The following is a 16779-nucleotide window of genomic DNA, read 5'->3' as shown; positions in this document are numbered from 1 at the left end:
AGATCTGTTGCACAGTAAAAATTTTAAAAAGTGGCTTGATATTTATTTTTAATACATTATATTATATTTTTAAACTTTGAAAACGTTCTCCTGAAAAATCAAGTATTTTGATTTATGACGTTCTTGAAAGGAGTGCGCGATATTGCACCTTAACAATATTTACATTTTAACTATGTGGAATACTTTATGCATGAATAAATTAATAAGTTCTTTTAGATTTTGTTGATGAGCGAGACCAATACAATCGGAATGAAAATATACACATGAAACGAGGATGGGTAATGTTCCGTACCACAACATTGTTCCACTGGTTGAGTCGGAGTGGCAGGTCCCGGTAGGACTGGATCCACTTGGCGTAGGCCGGGTACATGACAGTCTCCGAGGTGGGCCGGATGGCGATGTGCTCCGCCAACTCGCTCTCCCCGCTGCGAGTCACCCACGCCACTTCAGGGGCGAAGTCCGCTATGTGTGTCTTCTCTCGCTCCAAGGCCGACTAGATGTGAACATATGCATAAATATTATAAATGTATGCATATTTATTATTTTATTTATTTATTTGATATAGTTACAAGAGTTTTTGTATAATTTAATTCTTTTCTAGACATTTCTACTTTCCAATCTTAAAATGAATTGTGCTGTTTAATTAATTCTCTCCAATAAAGAGACTAAGCTTTATTAGCAGGGTTCTAATAGTGTAGAAATGTTGGCTGATTGGTTGGGAGTGAATTTTTTGTCTGTGAAGTATCGATCCAATGGTCGAACGGTCCGTGTCATTATGGGTTATTTATGAATAATTCTTCTTCAAACCCTCATCCGCACCCAATGGTGCATAGGGCACTGCATCATATAAAAGCAGTGTTATCTTCATTGTTAACACATGAAGGAAAGGTGATCAGCCCTCCACTTCAGGTACCAGTCCAGGATAAGATTGAATAAATATTGAAAAAATCACTTATATTTATTTGATCCCACCCTAAGAATCAAACCCGGGACCCCCAGTACGGTAGCCAAGCGCACTGACCATTAATTACACTATGGATGCAGACAATAAATTTTATGAATAACAGACACATTTAACTTATTTCATTCTAATTACTGACTCAACTTTGTGGAAGTGTGACAGATGTTGCAAACTGTATTCATCCGATCAATCATGCGCAGCCGATCTTTGAACACGCTAGTGATTGCAAATCTTTAGTCGCGAAATCATTACATGTAATTTTTCTATGAATACCGCTGCGATCTTTCAAATACCCCTCTTTAGAGCGTGCACAATTTTTAAAAACGTGAGGAAGGTTAAAAAAGCACGGCAAATTGTAGTTTTTACAAAAGTATTTGTTTGCTTTTGATATGTTTCATTGTTTTTGACTATATATTATGGTTACTCTTTATTTTCGATAGTTATAAATTCCGGCTAGTGTCATAAGATAAACAAGACCTAAGAAGATATGTCATCTATCGCCTTCTATTTGTTTCAATAATGGGATTATAAATTTTAAGTGATCATAAACAAATTACAATAATCAACATTTTATCTTTAAATTGAAACAAAGAGCCTGAGACCCGAGTTTAAATTAGATATAAGGCCAGATTAATTTCTTAAAGCTCACCTTAGAAACAAATATAGGGAAGTAGCAATCCTTGACCCCCATGGCCTTGATCTCCTTGGAGATGTACTCGCGGATGCAGTCCCAGATGGAGTAGGACCAAGGACGCAGGATGTAGCAGCCCGACACGTCGTAGTACTCGATCATCTCCCCCTTGGTGATGACCTGCGAGTACCAGTCCGACAAGTCCGTCTCCTTGGAGGCTTCCAACCCCAGCCTGGTCACCTTTTTCACACCGGACTGGTCATCCTTGGGCACCTTCAGACAAATAAAACATCAATATTGCAAACAAATACATATATCCCGGTAATTAAGAGTGAATTCTTGCACTCACATGCAAATTTGTGAATTTATTGATTCTTACGGAGTTAATTAGTGTATTTATTAATAAATAAAAATATATGTAGGCTAGGTGTCCTGGGAATAGAATGTATTTGATGGATAAAGATGACATAAGTGAACGAGTTGAGGGTGAATGACACTTCTGCTATACGCTAGGGATATGAAAATGAATAGAACTTTTATTACAAAAATACACAGTTACTTACCGCTGGCTTTTTCTCCTTCTGAGCTGCAGCAGGTGGAGTTTTCTCTTTCTTGGGGGCTGGAGTGGCAGGGGCCCGCGCCCCCTTTCCAGCTACCGGGAAATCTGTCCCCGTCACCTTCTTGTACTCGGCCTTCAGCTCCAGTAACAACTTCACCGCTGCATCTACGTCCTCCTGGAATATTAAACAATATGTTTAACTTGGCTGCTCTAATTTCTAGATTCTATAAATAATATTAAATGCATTGAATCAGAAAATATGATTGAATGCATCAATATGATAGGGTGGGATAATAAACCCTGGACCTCGGACCGTAAAGGTGAATACGATGAATCGGATTGAAGCATTTGAAATGTGGCTTCACCGCAGAATGCTTCATATTCCCTGGGTGGATAGGGTTACAAATGAAGATATTCTCAGAAGAGCTGGATCACTCAGAGAACTCTTGTCCAATATCAAGGTTGGGAAGATTTTGTATCTTGGTCACGTATTTCGTGCAGAAAAATATTACATTCTGCAAATTATAATGATGGGAAAAATAGAAGGACGCCGAGGACCTGGCAGAAAGCGAACATCGTGGCTTTGCAACATTCGCGACTGTACCATATGAGAGGAGTGGAGGAGTTGTTCCGGACGCAGGACCGCAAATCCTGTATCCAGGACACGGATCCTGAAATTATCCGGAGCATTGATCTGTATGTTCCCGATAGTTACCTAAGACAGCGTCGTCATAGATTGTTTCACAATTCTATACACCGGACCAACCTGCCGATGTTTATGCCTGTAGGAAGAGCTACCGCTATGTTGAACAATATCTCATTGGATATTGATCTGTTCCATGTGTCTGAAGGAGTGTTCCTTCAGACACATGGAACAGATTCTTTTCTTCTACAATTCAATTCTTCTACACCTTTGGCAATTCTTGCATATTTTCGATTTTAAAGTATTTTAATGTATACGCTTTAAATTTTAAGTTCTTAATGTGTATGTTAATTATAAATAAATAAATTGAATTGAATTGAAAAGCGTTTGCCATAGTGATCGCCAACATTGGGGGGACCTAACAAGGCACACGAAGAAGAAGAAGGACCTCGGACCCAAAGTCCACAACACTTACTACAATCAGATCCAATTTCCAGGTATACAATCCTACCTGTCAGGAGATAAAAGTACTGGATTCAATATTTCAAGTATTTATTCAATTTGTACCCACTCACCTTCTTAGCTTTGTTTCCCTTGAGGTCTCTGACTACATTTCCTTGGTCGTTAATTTTGACCGTAAGTGACGCCGCTTCGGGGGATTGAGCTACAGCGGGTGCATCATTGAGGGGTTTAGACGGCACTAAAAAAAGAATGTTCTTTCAATAAAAGAAAAATTACAAACAAGAAAAAGAAAGTAGCTCTGCAATTGAGAACTGCATACATCATTATGTATTTTCAATTTAAAACTAAATATTATCCATTAATAAATTTGGCTCCTATCCGCTCCACACAAAAATAAATCAAGTAGACAGAAAATGTCACCATACTAAAAATTAAATTATCATCAAAGTGGCAACTCTGGGAAATTGCTATATTGCAGCTAACTTCATTTGTTGTCCACGCCAATGCCTCCTAGATTAAGAAATACAGTTCTAACATCAATATATTGACAGTGGAAAGCGAAAAGATTCAGATTCAATGAATTTGAGGCCTATATGTACTGAGTAATTTTCTGAATGATTTATTTTTTTGTTATAAAAAACTGTATTCAGTGTTTCATTCAAGATTTTTAAAAAACCACAGAATAAATAATTTTATTAAGGACCTTATACCTTTAGTGGGGGCAGCAGTTGGTTTAATATTGGGTGCACCAGCAGCTGGTTTAGTATTGGGAGTCCATTCTACTCCAGCAACCTTTTTGTACTCGGCCTTTAGTGCAAGAAGTGATTGAATCTGTAAGGTGTAATAAAACATAAATTGTAAATGATGTGAAACTTTTCAGACCTATAAATAAATAACATTTACGGTATGATGTACATATACCTAAGGCAATGTTGAGACAGAAATAAACACACTGAAATTATTTTTACAGGTAGATATGTGTTTTGTCTATTTCCGTTCAACTATCAAATCAGCGATTTAAAACTTACAAATTGTATGTCAAAAATATCTATCCTGTTTCTAACCTTTGCTGAACACTTGTGGGACTTTTTAGGCAAAACAAATCAATTTCATTATTACTATTGCTGACCTCTATCCATCCCCAATTGTGAAATAGGGTACTGCATCAAATTGATGTAATGTTAAGTTGATTTTAATTATATGAAGGCAAGGTGATCAGTCCTGTGCTACAGATTCAGTCCAAGGTTAAATAAAAACAAGAATTAGAGTGATAAAACACTGATATTTATTTTGACCCGCCTGAGAATTGCGCCCGGGACCTCCAGCTTGGTAGCTAAATACCCTAAGAATTACACTACGGGGGCAGATTAAATTATAATTGGCTCTTAATATCCTTAATTTTGCGCATAATCTAACAGACCTTCTGTTCCACTAGAAGAGGGTTTGGCATTTTTGTCTTAGTTTGGTTTTTGGTACTAATGTCCTTCACTATTTTTATCATGTATGATACCAGCTCTCTTGATAGTTCCTTATGAACTATCACGGATGTCGGATAGGTCCCCAAAATGAAGTTATGCCCATAACTGATATTGAATATTTATATGAACATATAAGCACCCTTGAGGTAGTATTTTGCGCTATATAAATTATCCAAATTTATTATGACGAATTTTACATAAGGCAACAAAATACAAACCTCTGGATCAAGAGTTTTCTTGTCTGCTTTCTCTCCCTTTAGTTGCCTTATCTTGTCACCCTGCTGGGCAATCTTTTGCAGGATGCCATCAGCCTCTCCGCCCACAGCGGGAGTCGACATGGTCGCAGGTGGTGGCTTTGCAGCAGAGGAAGGCTTGGTAGAGGGAGTCCAGTCCACGCCGGTCGCCTGCTTGTATTCCGCTTTCAAGGAGAGCAAGATTTGAACCTAGGAAATCGACATTTACTTCCTTTAATATACCTTTGTTGATGAAGTGGTAGTTAGGGTATGCAACATTAGTTTATGGTGAGTCATTTAATAAGTAAATAAGGCAAAATTTCTTCAATGCTGTGAGCCAGAGTTGTTTTGGACAGTGTTTGTTATATCCACTTATTCCCGAAAAAAATATTTTAAATACCAGTTAGACTGTTTTGATTAAGTAAATCTGCTGAAAGTAAATATACACGTGACCTGGAAAAAGTTGTACACATTGAAAGTGTATAATCACATGTTTATTTGAGTACATTTATTATACAAAACGATATTTACCTAACTAGAATTTATAATGTTAGCCAGGAAAAGGCGATTTACTATACCTAAGGAGCAAAAATGGATGAACAAAAAAATGAAGACTTATTCAAGTCAACTAACCTCAGGATCGATCAGTGTCTTCTTATCTGATTTCTTCTCTTTAAGTTCTCTGATTTTGTCTCCTTGTCGGACGATCTTTTCTAAGATGCTGTCTCCGGCACCAGTGGCTGAGGGCTGAGCTGGACTGGATTGCTTCTGGGCTAATTCTTTTTTAGCAGCGGGTGCTTGAGTACCAGGAGTCCAATCAATACCAGTCAGTTTCTTGTAATCAGCTTTGAGGGAAATGAGAACTTTTACCTATAAAATAAATTAAGATTGAATTAAGTTTAATCTGCAAGTAATTGCTTTATATGTATGGCTCGCCACTGACATTCATTCAGAGCATATTTTATTTTGTTAGACATTCGGTAGGATCATTACATTTATAAGACATTATATAGTATGCAACTTCAAGCGCCCTAGCCATGGCTGCTGCTCTCTTTTCCCCTTCTTAATTAATAGTATTTAACATTTCTTTCCCACTTAATTTACGTCTTCTTCTTCTAACCCTTATCTGCACCCAATGGTGCATGGGTCACTGCATCGTATTGACGCAGTGTTATCTTGATTGTTACTTACATGAAGACAAGGTGATCACTCCTGTGCTTCAGGGACCAGTTAAAGGTAATTTAAATAAATATTATTGAATTATGGTTGGTTAGAAGATATTGCTTTTTATCAATAAGCCCCCCAACGTACTTATCTGTTTTCTGTACGTGAAGTTTAAATAAATAAACAAAATGAATATTAAACTATGTAGTTCAGCTTGTTTTATGTTGTATTATTTGTTTCATAAAAAAAATATACTGTTAAAAGTAATCATAATGAGTTTATCTGATGTGGTATTCTATGCACCATCGGATGCAGATTAGGTCTAAGTAGATAATTATTATTAAAATATGTATTACAAACCTCCGGTTCAATAGACTTCTTGTCAGCTTTCTCCTGCTTAAGCTGTCGAATTTTTTCTCCCTGTTGGGAGATCTTGTCGAGGAGTGAGCTTGCAGTAGAGTTACCGCCCGCAGGGGCTGGCTGAACGGCTACAGGAAGTACGGCGGCCGAAGGCTTGGCGTTCGGAGTCCAGTCGGTGCCGGAGACCTTCTTGTACTCTGCTTTTAACGCGAGCAAAGTTTGTACCTAGAAAAGACATTCAAACAATATAAGAGATTACTGTACCTGTACAAGTAGTCCTCGTAAAGTACTTCTTTAAAACCTTTTTCCACACCCAATGGTGCATAGGGCACTGCATCATATAAACGGAGTATTACCTTGATCTTTAACACACAAAGGAAAGGTGATCAGCCCTCCGCTTCAGGCACCAGTCCAGGGTAATATCAAATAAATATTATAATGCAAATCACTAATATTTATTTGTCTCCGCCCCTGGGAATCGAACCCGGGACCTCCAGCACGCGAACAGTACCTCGTTAAGTACGGTTATATTGAATTGGTCATAGAGCAATTTCGTTGATAGAAAGTAAAAGAAGGAAAACTTATTCTGTAATACCCGTATTTTTATAATTCAAAGTCCCCCAGGACAAGAATTTTTTTATTTGTTTTATTTTATTTTATTTATTCACTTTGTATTTGATAATTTATCCTGAACGAGGAAAGTGTAATTATTAACATGTGAAAGAAGAGAAATAGTTTTTAAAATTAAAATGTAACTTTGTTTTAAAATCACTGTAAATATTTTATTATAACTTATCAAGACTGATTAGTATTAATCAGTCTTGATAAAGAAGCGGTTAGCTTCGAAACCAGTAGACATTATAATTAAGTTATAATAAAATATTTATAGTGATTTTAAAACAAAGTTACATTTTAATTATAAAATGGAAAATCACAAAGTTAGTGCTTCAAATATAAATTATGTATATGGAAATAGTTTTATTTGATTTAGAGTTTAAATGTTTTTAAAAGTCTAACCTTTCCAAGAGTACAATATTTTTTTAATAAAACATGTATTTTTTTTAAAAATAAAGCTCACCATCTCTAAGTTTTTTTATGACATAGTTAAATACAAATATCCACAGATGTCATTACCATACAAATCACACCATAAAAAATGACAAATAGACTTTGACGTTCATTAACATCGATTCTCCTTTGAGGAAAATTCGCACTGACATTCATTTACTTAAGGACATACTCCCGGAAAGGTTAAATGTTTTTCATACTAAAATAAACAAGGATACAGAGAAATGAACAATACCTCCGCTGTTACTGCAGCTTTATCTGCCTTTTGCTCTTTGAGTAGTCGAACCTTGTCTCCTTGCTGTGATATCTTCACTAATATGTCATCCACTCCACCGCTTGCCTGCTGTGGACAATATTTGACTTTCATTTAGTGCCAACCAATGATATTTGTGGTGTACGTGAGATTCTTCTTCTATCCACAGGCGCCGTGGCGCAGTTGGGTAAATGCTTGGCTGCGAAACTGGCATTGCGGGTTCGATTCCCGCCAATTGCAAAATAAATCCAAGAAAGATTTATTTTCAATTCGTCTGGGTGTTTGTGATGTATTTTTCACATTTACCTTCCCTATCCTTACTATCCTACCTGTAGAAAAGACTCTAATAGAGGCTTTGCGGGTTATACCCTTAAATAAAAAATAAATAAAAATAAAAAACAATCCCCTATCCACACCAAAGTGGTGCATAGGTGCCACATTGCAATGATGTAAATTATTTTCTTAAATGTTTGTGATTGTCCCATTATAAGATTTATAATACAATTTAAAGATTGATATATTACATATCAATCTTTAAATTGTATTATAAATCTTATAATGGGACAATTTTTCGTCCGCCTCCGTAGTGTAATGGTCAGCACGCTCGGCTACCGTTCTGGAGGTCCCGGGTTCGATTCCCAAGGGGGGTAAAATAAATATAAGTAATTATTTCACTGTAATATTTATTCAATATTACCATGGACTGGTACCTGAAGCGGAGGGCTGATCACCTTTCCTTCATGTGTAAAACGATCATGATAACACTGCGTTTATATAACGCAGTGCCCTATGCACCATTGGGTGCGGATAAGGGTTTATTATTATTATATTACATACAGATTTAATATATTACAAGCAAAATACATGTAAGTTTTTATATTTGACCACGCATTAAAATCCTCAGAAATTGGCTCAACATTTTTAACTTAACAATTTTCTAACAAAAATAGGGTACAATCGCATTATTTTCAAAATTCATAAACTCAGCTATAATGTAAACCGTCACGTTTCTCCATTATTTTTTCCTGATTGCTGACAAACTTGGGAAAAGTTAGTCAGTTCAGAGGCGAAAATTAAAACAAAAAAATGTTACCTTCGGGGCATCAGCTACAATGTTGGCAGCTGCTGTAGCCTTTTTAGAGGCAGGTTTAGCAGTAGCAGTTTGCTTGGATTGCTATTTGAAACAGAAAATATTGTACAAATTAGTTAAAAACTACATACTAGATCATAAAATATAAATACACAAATCTTTTTTATTTGCACAATAAAATATGATAAATAATAATAATTGTTCTGACAAAGCGTTATTTAAAAAAATATGATTACAGCGGAAACAGTATTACGAAATTTCAGTCAAATTGTCGAAATAGTGACTAAAATTGTAATTGCTTGCTAAATATAGAATATCAGAAGCAAACATTTATAAAGTATTACGAACTTTTCATTCATAATAATCGTGTTTATTTTATAAAATCAAAAATATTCGAGTTTTTTTACAGCTGTCATTTTTGACATATTGAAGAAACTTCGGCGGCAAAAAAGTACGCACTCGCGCAATGCACTCGTTGCTATCTCATCACAACTTGAATTTTGAAATTAAAGGTACCAATTAAAAACATTATTTTTTGAGGTGATTGTAAAAAAACTAACCTCAAAAGTCTAAAACAACGCACGACGCCGCGTATACGTCAAAACCATCCACATGGCACAGAGAGAAAGAAAATGTTTGTTCCATATAAATATTAGAGGTCCGAAACCGTCGGAGATTGAAACGTTTGATAATTTATTTAAAAATTTTGATTTATGAAAATTAATTTATAGAAAATGTTAACATTTGCCGCATTTTGCATCACGTTTTTTTTGTTTTTAAAAAATATAATCTTTGAATTTAAAGAGCGTATGAAATAACGTTTTTTTAAGGTCTCCGCAGTATAGTGATTAGCGCGCTTGGCTACCGTACTGGATATTCCAGGTTCGATTTTTAATACAACCCTGGAATGGTATATAAAGGTCAAGACTATTCACCTTATCTTCATATAATTAACGGTCAAGAAAAAACTGCGTTGATAAGTTAAAAGAAGAATAATAAATACGTCAATTTATATTATTACCGTATCCAAACACTTATATAATTAGAAGCGCATTTTCTATTATTATATTTCTTAAATACAAAAAAATTGTGTCCATTTAGATTTTTAAATAACACTGGATTTATTATTAAAACTCTTTTGAAAAAATGAAAGAAAAATCATATTTTTCTAATATGTACAAACGATATACAAAGTGTAATCGATATCATTGCCAGATGTCTTAAAAAATATTAATTAGGGAAAAAATATTCGAATCATACTGCATTCCTATTTTCAATGACGAATAATAAATAGTGCACACAACTGGGACTCCATATTTAATACGATTAATGGATCTTTGTCAGACGGGAGGAATGTCTTATTGAACATACTCAACCTATAAAGGATTGTATTAGAGTCGTTTTGTGTTTATAACACCCGATTTAATTAATATTTTCATTCATCATTTTCATTTGGAAAATTCGCCTTCGAAAAACCGTTATTTTCGTAAGTTGGCATGAATGACGTCACAGAAACGATGGAGGTATTTTAATATTGGTAACATTGCTAAATTATTAGCGGCTCTATTTATTGATGTCTATGGTCCACTCTCCCACCCCCCCCCCTCCCCTCATATGTGTATAACACAAATGGTAGTGTAGTGGTAAACAAACAATCCACACTACACTATTACAGCTCTATAAGCCATAGACAATAAACCATACGACGTCATAAAACGTTCGATGGCGGAAATTTTATGACGTATGCGAACGCACGTTTTTTGTTTTATAAAAGTATCTTAAGTTTAAACCTTCATATATCCTTTATTTCTCTACATATTTCAATACGAATACTACCGATAGTCTTGTGATTTTTCACATTAACGTATTAGTCAATAATCACACATCGTGATATTTATCCATTTGTAATGGAACGATTTTTTATTTATTTTTAACGTGTTCTAAAAAAATGTTTACAATCAATGCACCACTTGTTGCACGGCGGGCACTACCTTTGCGAATGGGAAAAACGCCATAATCGAACCGCAATAAAGTTTTATCATGTCACGAAGTCATTCTTTAAGTGCGATAGCAATGTAATACTTTGAATTATAACAAAATATGGAGGTAGTTATATATTGCATGCCGTTTAGCTGATAATGTTAAATATTTCTTTTATTTTACGTAAATATTTCTTTTTTCTTTGTATTTGACGTCGCGGCGGGCGGCATTTTCGAATTTATGATTTTGTCGTAATTGAGGTACATAATTTAAGTTATGTACTATCAATAATACTGGTATGTGTTATGTGTATCAATAATACTATATATTTGGAATAACTCTATAAAATATCAATAAAATTCTAAGTCGGATTGTGGTCCCGTGGTTAATGTCGCGGACTCTCCTTTCAACAACTTCGTATTTCAAAAAATTTGATTTTTCAGGAGATCGTTTTTAAAGTTTAAAAATATAATAAAATGCATTAAAAATAAATATCAAGCCACTTATTGAACTTTTTACTATTCAATAGATTTTTTAGGTAAAACCTGAAAATATATAATAATTAAACAATACATTTTCTTCAAAATGCAAAAACAACACTTTCTGTCCTGTAGCGGGTCTTTTAATGCATTTTATTATATTTTTAAACTTTAAAAACGATCTCCTGAAAAATCAAGTTTTTTGATATTTGACATTGTTGAAAGGAGTGAGCGATGTGTCAAAACCGTGAACAAAAACTAAAAAAAAAAACTGGGGAATACTTTTTTTTAAAGAATAACATTAAGTATAAAGGCGGATTGACAGAACTGTGTAGTTGTAGTTTACAAACCTGAAGTGTTGGTTGGTCCTTGGTATGTCCGTCGGGGATGTGGAAGAGTATACATGGCTGTTCCCGCCCGCTCACTTCGCAGGCGGGTCGGAACGGCACGTCCACCTTGAAGTAACCGCGCCTCTGGAGTTGGATTATGTCTCCCTTCTTCAGGGCGGCTAACTCGGGGTCTCCCACCATGCTCACTTCCGTCTAGGGAAATCAATTAACCCATATTAATAACAGTTGAAGTACCGATGTCTTGGTAGAAAGGAATATTAACACGTTGACTGCCAACTCCAGATGACATCATATATTTTCGGGAGAGTAGTCCCTCCATGGATAGGTGATTTAAAACTTTTCAGATTTTAGATCACTTCTTGATGGTGTGGGCAACCCACACATCTACCATGGCAACTCAAATCGAGTGAAATAACGAACACCCTACACCGAAGCCCGCAACGAACGGAAACGAGCCCGACACACTTCGTCGCCGCCCGTCCTCCGATCGACACGTATTTCAACTGTTCTCATATTAGAATCACGCGATTATTCTTAAGTATTTCTTGATTGTAATTTTATAGAACTGAATAAATTTGTGTTAAAAGTAATCCGCTTTCATCTTGCTTCCCTTTTGATAAATTAAATTGGTATTCAACTAGAAACCACAATTGTGAGTTGCCATGGTAGATGTGTGGGTTGCCCACAATGGGATGAATAGTCTCTCAAAATCAGTAGTGTGATTTCAATAAACCATGATACAGTAATTATTCTCCAACACGAGATAAGTCGTAGATTGTGTTCTTTGCTAGGACGCCGACTACGAGTTATCTTATAGTATTTACTCGCCATATTCGTGCAGCTACGATAAAATTCCTAGTGTATCAGTGCTAATATGGATAGATGGCGCATGGGAAGAGAACAAAAAATCAATGCTGGCATACATGAAGAGAAAATTTATTAATAAATGAACAGAAAGAAAATATAATAATGTACTTTAATTAGAGTTTTTGATAATATAATCTGATTAAATCAAATAGGCTTTTTAGATCATAATTCTGAAAATTGCTGTGGCAATCAACGTATGAATACATTTCGGATGGGTATTTTTTACGCCCGCAGACCGCTGGCGACGGGATTTGATAATTATGAACATATAGTTGAGACCTTACCAAAGAGATTGGTATATAATATTCATATTAAAACATTGGATAATTCCTCCATTTCTGCCTGTGAAATGAGGCCGGCACAGAAGATAAAAATACCGCTCCTATCCTTAAGCATCAATTGACGTATGCAACTCCGAGTGCCCTGGCCATTGCTGCTATTGTCATTTTCCTACATAATATTCCTTCTCCAATTCCATCCTCCCCACATAGCAGATATGCAGTAATATCCTTCATGTCAATGATCGCGAGAGATGTCTTTAGATATCAACAACACTTGGCCTTGGCTAGTACAGATACATAAAGCTTGTGGTTAAAGGTTAAAAATAACAATCGATTCTGGTCAGTGACCGGTTACAAAACATGAACTTACTCTAGTATTATGGCCAATATATTGTTTAAAGTCTTCATCCTTTCCAAGAACACCCTTGGAAATTATGTGATCGAAGAACACGCAGAATGTCGGAGTGAACTTAGCTGCAGACACATCTGCCAACCAGGTCAACTTCAGAGTTTTTTTGTAATCCTTATCTTCCAAATTAGTTACAGCTTCCACAGAAGTCACGGTACCGTCTGCAGATCTACAAGCCCACAAAATAATTTTAACATGGAAAAGAATTTATAAATGCAAGTCATATAAAAGTTAAGTAATTTCAAACACATGTTGAAACTCTTGAGATGTTAGTACTTCTTGCTTTATATTGACATATCGCTCACTCCTTTCAAGAACGTCATAAATAAAAAAACTTGATTTTTCAGGAGAACGTTTTTAATGTTTAAAAATTTAACACAATGTATTAAAAATAAACATCAAGCCACTTATTGAACTTTTTATTGTGCAACAGATCTTTTTAGGTAAAACATGAAGGTTTTTTCTCCATTTGAAAAATATTCAATATATTCAACAAAATAATTAAACAATACATTTTCTTCAAAATGCAAAAACAACACTTTCTACCCTGTAGCGGGTAAATATGTATTAAGTTAAAAATATGCCTCATTTGCTGGGATATAGTAAATTTTCTGGGCATTCCGAAAACATGCACAACTGAAAATTGACGATTTTTGATTAATGACGTTCTTGAAAGGAGTGAGCGATATCTGACTGTACTATGTGGTGTGATTACCCCAAAAAAAAAAACACTATAAGCATCCGAATGGATGTAAAAATCTGAGAAATTGAATATTATTTTTCACAAATACATACTATATTCAACCTTCCGGCGATTGCTATATTAGTAAAGGTTTCAACTCTATTACTTCACAAAAGTTTCAACAAATAGCGGAGGGAACTTGTATGTGTTTTGTTTCACGATAAATAGAAATTTCAAAATCAAAGTAATATGTATTGATCTTCAATCATAGGCAGAATGTTGATTGCTACACAGTGATCGCTAAAACTAATTACATAATGACCAATGTATAAAATAATAAATGCCCAGACTTTCATATTCCCTTATTGTGTAAATTATGTTAAGATATCTATAATACAAATATTGATTAATGACGGCAAACAGATCAGTTCTGCACATTGGGAACCAGCCCAATGTTATATGAAAAAATATATACATATACATATTGAAATGAGTAAATATGTTACATTTAGTTTTATTCAGAATCGAACCCAGCACTTCATGCATAGAGTCCAAACCCGGTGACTACTGCAGTAAGGAGGCCGATACTCATTCTAGTAAAAAAAACTGCATTACTTGTGAATCTTTTCAATTTTGATATTGCCCCAATTGATGAAGGTAGTATTTTCCCCTTCCTTGAGGAGTTGGGCATCGGGTTGGTCGATAAGCACAGTACGCCCGACCCACACTGTCTTGTCTCCCACTTCAGGGTTCTTGGGGTGACGGGGGACTTTCAGGGCCTGCTCCGCAGTGACATCTCGCACAATCACTTTTACTGGAGTGGGAGATGACTCGAGTGCCGTGTAACGGGGAGCGATGGGATCTATAACCTATGGAAAAAGATAGAAAGTATTAAAGATCGCCTGCTATAAAATCATGATTTTTTTAAACCATTTTTTTCCCTACAAAATGTGACATCACCTCATAATTAAAAAATTCAGTTCAAAATCAGAAATTAGATAGGATTAGATAATGTAAGCAAAGGTACTTAGGCTGAAGGAAATTACTCTTATTTGGGAAAGGGAATGGAGGGGAAATAGTAAGTGGGAAAAGAAGAATTGCGGCAATGGCTAGGGTTAGTAAACCATACTGTTAGATTAGTAGCCATAGGCAAGCATTATATACAGAGTTGCCAAACCTATATTGCAACATGGTATCGTTATCCAGAAAGCACTAAAAATACTAAATGGAAAATTGTTCATACCTTCTTGTTAAAGGCCCAAATTTTATCCCATTCCATGAACACAACCGAACGCGAGGATCCTTGTGCGATGATGAATTGTTTTAGTCCTTCAACCGTCATTCCTCTTCTCAATACACCGCGTACCGTGGGGAATCTAGGATCGTCCCTGTCAAAAATTAATAAGAATTATTATGTGCAATTTGGATATTGATGAAGAAAAAAAAATGATAAATGGTTTGTGAAAATAGATACATATGTAATAAAAAATTTAATATATTTTGAGGATGTGATAAGATTTTTATCGAAATTTTGGATTTAGCCCTCGAGGAGTTGCTATCGATAATATGTATATTACAAATATCTAAACGGAGACAAAGAAGCATTAAAAAAAGGTAATATGGAAGTTCAGCAATTGCAGAGCTTTCAATCTATTTTTGGCTTGCTCATTTAATTTGATTATTAATTTCTTTTCAGGTATTATTGAGTCTTGAGGAAGAAGCTGTTTGCTTCAAAACGGGTTGAAATTATAATGTAGTTATAATAAATAACTATAAAGTGATAATAATAAGACATATATATATATATATATATATATATATATATATATATATATATATATATATATATATATATATATATATATATATATATATATATATATATATGTACAGTGGTTTAATAACAAAGTTTTAAAAAAAAGTTTTTCACCATTCTATTCATCATTTAACATCCATATAACTTCGATTTATGAAACCTGCGAGTTCAAAGCGTCATCAGGAATCTCCAGATGACATCAGTAAATGAATCATATAATTGTTAAGAATGTAAAATAAACTAAAATAAAACTTACCATCCATCAACAAGACCTTCCTCTACAAACCAGGTGAGTTTTCTTTTGGAGAGGACAGTATTGGTCATACTCAATCTGAAAAGAGGAAGTACATGAATGTAAACCAGACTCATCCATATTTATAAAAATTCCCTTACATATGTATATAGTTTTCGATATTGCCCAATGTAAATTTTAAACCCGCTCTCTAGGTACAAATATAAATGAGAAAAGAGTGTTTTTCCATAGCACTAATGTAAACAGACCATTATAAGAGTTGGTTATGTTTGAACTATATCCCAGGATTAGTGCAAAAATAAAAGGGGATCTAGTTCTAACGACACAAGTATCAATTTTATGGATATTTTAAGAATATTAAAAAAATTACTGGATATTTAAATAGTATAAAAAAAATTACCTGCTGTATTCCCAAATGTAAGGTTTCCTGAGTCCCAGGGCGTCAATGAACCAGTAGAATTGTGGGTCTCTGTCGTGATATTCCATGGTTCGTAGCACGTGTGTGACATCCTCCACTGCGTCCACTATGGGACATGCAAAGTCATATGTAGGATACACCCTGGATGGAAGATCACACATAAAGTTAGCATGATAGTATATCTGGCTTATAAAACCTGATGAGAAATATAACATACTGTTGAAATGGTATTAGTATCACATTATTTTAACATATAGTTAAAGGTCAGATGTCCAATCCGTGATATAGATTTGACTAGGCTAACTTACTTTTTCGTTTTTTTGGGAAGGTTTTTGTTAAATT

At 34.9% G+C, this 16779-nt stretch overlaps 1 protein-coding gene across 2 annotated transcripts in view; it reads right to left on the bottom strand.

Annotated features, from left to right (window-relative positions):
- Window positions 1-16779, bottom strand: part of GluProRS (Glutamyl-prolyl-tRNA synthetase) — a 29001-nt gene that overhangs the window by 6812 nt on the left and 5410 nt on the right. Inside the window, exons 8-23 of one of the 2 annotated variants that reach the window (XM_088263023.1) lie at window positions 16420-16578; window positions 16023-16097; window positions 15194-15338; window positions 14566-14819; window positions 13230-13437; window positions 11712-11903; window positions 8906-8986; window positions 7795-7902; window positions 6492-6716; window positions 5601-5837; window positions 4953-5177; window positions 3967-4087; window positions 3370-3494; window positions 2156-2326; window positions 1611-1865; window positions 293-493 (exon numbers count right to left, since the gene is read on the bottom strand). In XM_088263023.1, the coding sequence (XP_088119149.1) occupies window positions 293-493; window positions 1611-1865; window positions 2156-2326; window positions 3370-3494; window positions 3967-4087; window positions 4953-5177; window positions 5601-5837; window positions 6492-6716; window positions 7795-7902; window positions 8906-8986; window positions 11712-11903; window positions 13230-13437; window positions 14566-14819; window positions 15194-15338; window positions 16023-16097; window positions 16420-16578 (2782 nt within the window). The remainder of the gene's footprint in view (window positions 1-292; window positions 494-1610; window positions 1866-2155; window positions 2327-3369; window positions 3495-3966; window positions 4088-4952; window positions 5178-5600; window positions 5838-6491; window positions 6717-7794; window positions 7903-8905; window positions 8987-11711; window positions 11904-13229; window positions 13438-14565; window positions 14820-15193; window positions 15339-16022; window positions 16098-16419; window positions 16579-16779) is intronic. The other variant, XM_088263024.1, reaches the window with a different exon arrangement.

Source organism: Brachycentrus maculatus, unplaced genomic scaffold, assembly GCF_059751285.1.
Source record: "Brachycentrus maculatus isolate JH-2025_06_01 unplaced genomic scaffold, ASM5975128v1 h1tg000195l, whole genome shotgun sequence".
Lineage (NCBI taxonomy): Eukaryota > Metazoa > Arthropoda > Insecta > Trichoptera > Brachycentridae > Brachycentrus > Brachycentrus maculatus.
This window is presented reverse-complemented; position numbering and strand designations above follow the sequence as displayed.